The following is a 3,819-nucleotide window of genomic DNA, read 5'->3' on the forward strand; positions in this document are numbered from 1 at the left end:
AGAAAACACTTGGAGGGAGCAGTGTAGAGCAGAAAACACTTGGAGGGAGCAGTGTAGAGCAGAAAACACTTGGAGGGAGCAGTGTAGAGCAGAAAGAGGGGAGGGTGGGGCATTTGAGAAACAAGAAGGTGGTGGGTGAGAGGGGGGAGAGGCAGTTCCAAGGGGACAGAGCTGGGATAAACCCCAGGTGTGGGCAGCCCACACTGCCCTGGGAGAGGGTTTGGTGGAAGTGGCAGGAAACCATGGAAGTGTTCGTGCTCTCTGACTGCTGGGAGGGAAAGGGGAGAAGGGCAGCGGGCAGCTCTGCTGAGATCCATGGGTCCAGGCAGCTTGGACTGTGACAAGGTGGAAACGGAGAAAAAGAGGGAGAGTCGGCTGAGGTTCAGTTGCCAAGACCTTCTGAAGGGCTGTGAGTGCTAATGAGAGTGTGTATGTAGAGAGAGACAAGAAAAAGAAAACAAATTCATCCCTAGATTAGGTTTAACCTGTACTTACACACAAGTCAAAGAACACTGGAGGGTTGGGATGAGGACGTGGCTGCCCACTGTCAGCTGCTATAGGCCTACCTGAGATGTGGCACCCTGGCTGAACGCCCTGCAAGGACACCACACAGGCCCATCAAAGCGTGGCAGTGCTCGCCACTGGGGTGGGGAACCTCAGGAAAACTGCCAAGGCTGACCAGCCAAGGAGCCATGCTAATGCCTGTCCTGGAATGTTCTAGTTCTTTTAAAATGTCAGTGTGCCAGGTAGTCTTAAACAAGTGCACTCTCAGGAAGAAATCAGGCTATTAGGAGAATGATCCGACTCCCCTGCACATTTGAGTCCTGGCAGATGCCCAAGAAGACTGTGAAGACATTTAAGGCCTGGTTTGGATCTACAATCAACATCCTTGGTGTTAGTAGTCAAGAAATCAAAAGGCAAGTTGCACTGGGAAAATCTGCTGTCTGGCGCCTTACTGAGTACAAAAGAGCAATGATTTTAGCTTAAAGACTAAGGTGCACTTGATCCAAGCCATGGTCTTTTCAATTGCTTGCCATGCATCTGAAAGTTAGACAATGACTAAGGACAACAGAAGAATTGATGCTTTTGAGTTGTGATGTTGTAGAAGAGGGCTGAATATTCCATGGGCTGCCATTTGTTTTGGAGACAGTGAAACCAGAGTGATCCCTGGAAGCAAGGATGGTGAAACTTCATCCCACATGCTTCAGTCAGGCGTGCTGTCAGGAGAGGCCAGTCCTCAGAGAAAGACATGGTGCTTGGAAAGGTGGAGCATCAGTGGAAGAGGGGAAGACCCTTCACAGGATGCGTTGACACAGTGACTGTAGCAATGGGCTCAATTGTGTAGAAGACGGCAAGGGAGGCACAGGGTAGGGCAGGGTTCAGATTCACTGTTCATTTCGTCACGATGAATCGTACTCAACTCAATGGTTCCTAACAACAATAATACCCCAGGCCGTGCCAAAACCTGGCTGTCATGGGGCAGCCTTCCCTGCTGAGCATCAATTGTGAGAGAAGTGATGTAGGGTTCCTGGGGTCCACAGTGCCATCAGCATGAGCCCTGCAGACATTGAGCCCTTGCACAAGGCCCCGCCTGGCTTCTCCGCTCCCAGCCCAGCACAGGGCAACTCACCTGCTTGAACTGCTTGTAGAGGACCTTGTGGACTTGGTCTGAAGGCTGCACCTTCCCAGCGAGCAAAGACGACAGCATGTTCCCAAGAGTAACCATCCCCAAGATCACCCTGGATGGAGGCAAGGGGTGGGAGTCAGAGGTCAGGGGTCAGTGCATGCACCTCATCCCCTGCTCAGCACAGCACAATATGCCCAGAGGGGTCGTTAGGGCCTGAGAACCAGCTGTTGGGTGAGACCCTGAATCCCTCTTAGATGTCAATAAAAATTTGCCTACACTGTTGAGGGCCCCACACAAACACTCCTCCCCACTTAGACCTGGCTTCTGTTCTCAAAACCTCCTGAAGCAGAGTTTGAGGCAGGTGTGAGGGTGGCCAGCCGGCTGGTTGGCCACCGGGGTGTCTGACATTAATCTCCTCTCAGCCAGATGCAGGTTATTGTTGTAGGGGGTTCCCCCAAACGATCTGTGGAAGTCCTAGCCCATGCACCTGAGAACATCAAGATCTCGTTTGGAAATGCAGGTCTTCCTATATCGCGGAAGTAACTGAGGTCAGACTGGAGTCGAGCAGGTGCTAATCTTAATTCCTCCCGAGTTGTGTTTTATTTAACAGGCCCAGAGGAAAGGAGAAGAGAGATGCCTTGTGGAGACACATCCACAAGCCAAGAAATGCCTGCAGCTCTGGGGTCCCGGTGGCACAGCGGTTAAGCACTCTGCTAAATGCAGAGTTGGTGGTTCAAACTTACCAAGCAGCTCTGAGGAAGACTGACCTGGCCCTCTGCTTCCAGAGAGCTAGCATCCTAGAAAACCCTGTGCAGTCATTCTACTGTCACAAGAGGTAAGCAGGGGCCCTAAACCAACGTGGTGATAGTCCCTAGCACCACCCTCAGAAGCTGGAAGAGAGCAGGGGGACCGAGGCTCCCAGGCTCCAGAACTGTGAGAAAACACACTTCAACTCTTTCAAGTCGCCTGGTTTGTAGCACGTGGTTGTGGCGGCCCTGGTCGTCTAAGATGGCTATCCCTCACCGCCCAGATGCACAAAAACAAGAGTAGGACCCACAGTCAAAACTCAAAGAGTCGTTATGCCCAGCCCATTGCTCCAGCCAGTCTCAGGGTAAAAAGACTGCCAATGCCCTGGGCATCCCATGCAAAGTGACCAGGGGTCAGAGGTCAGCCTACCAGCTTCAGGTCCTCACACACGCTGTGCACAGCGCCCCTGAGGAGAGGTCAGAGCACAAGTGCAGGGGACCCGCTCGCCCCCTCCAGCAGAGCCCCACAGGGTGGAATGTCTGATGAGGGCTGGGGCACGGGACAGCTGGGACTGACCCTGCCTCGTCCACGACAGGCGCCTGGTCGAAGCCCTTCTCCCGGAGGATCTCGATGGTGTGCTCGCAGGTGACCGTGGGCAGCACAGTCAGCGGGGCCGACAGGCTCAGCTCCTGGACTCTGAGGTGCCACCACCTGAGGGGAGGGCGGGTGCAGAGCCATGTGACTCAGAGATGTCCTGGTCAAGGCTCAGGCTGTTCACCTCAAAGGGCACCACACAAGGGGGCCCATGGGGCAGCACCCACCAAGCCTGAGCTCCCTGCCCCACCCTAGTGTAGACAGGTCCCAGGGAAGCCATGCTGGCTTAGGGAGGTGGCTTTGCTGGGGTCAGCCTCTTCCGGAGGTCCTTACCACGGCTTTTTCACCTCCATATCCTTCTCCTTCATAAAGCCTTTCTGCAGCATCCACCGGTCACTCAAGAACTTAGACCTGAAATCCAAGGGGCAGTCACCGAGTTGCCAGCCCTCACTATCGCATTGCCGCTCCCCACACACCTACACATCAGCAGTGCAGCCGTATGTGCTCAAAGAGGACCCAGCACTGCCCTCAGACTCAGGACAGGCGAGACTCGGCTCTGGGCAGAGGCCTGGGGGCTGGTTTCAGAAAACCAGTTGTGAACTGAGGGATGACGGGACATCAGGACAATCAGGGGACATGTGTCGGGGGCAGTTCAGAGCTTAGGAGGACATCCTATCTGGAAACTTTTTTTGTGAGCAGGTCACTCTGTGGGCTCCCACCCAGAATGAACCTCAGTGTGCCCTGGGGCTGCCAGGAACTTGCCTTACAATGGCAGACCAAGGACAGAGAGCACAGGGAAGCAGGGATGACCCACCACCTACTACCAACACACACACACACACACACACACA

General features: G+C 54.2%; 1 protein-coding gene across 1 annotated transcript in view; it reads right to left on the reverse strand.

Moving 5' to 3' along the window:
* Nucleotides 1-3,819, reverse strand: part of CBS (cystathionine-beta-synthase) — a 34,347-nt gene that overhangs the window by 11,290 nt on the left and 19,238 nt on the right. The window contains exons 10-12 of the mRNA XM_006894051.1: nucleotides 3,302-3,379; nucleotides 2,951-3,085; nucleotides 1,631-1,739 (exon numbers count right to left, since the gene is read on the reverse strand). Of these exons, the coding sequence (XP_006894113.1) occupies nucleotides 1,631-1,739; nucleotides 2,951-3,085; nucleotides 3,302-3,379 (322 nt within the window). The remainder of the gene's footprint in view (nucleotides 1-1,630; nucleotides 1,740-2,950; nucleotides 3,086-3,301; nucleotides 3,380-3,819) is intronic.

This window comes from Elephantulus edwardii, unplaced genomic scaffold (assembly GCF_000299155.1).
Source record: "Elephantulus edwardii isolate Elephantulus edwardi_28Jun2011 unplaced genomic scaffold, EleEdw1.0 scaffold00133, whole genome shotgun sequence".
Lineage (NCBI taxonomy): Eukaryota > Metazoa > Chordata > Mammalia > Macroscelidea > Macroscelididae > Elephantulus > Elephantulus edwardii.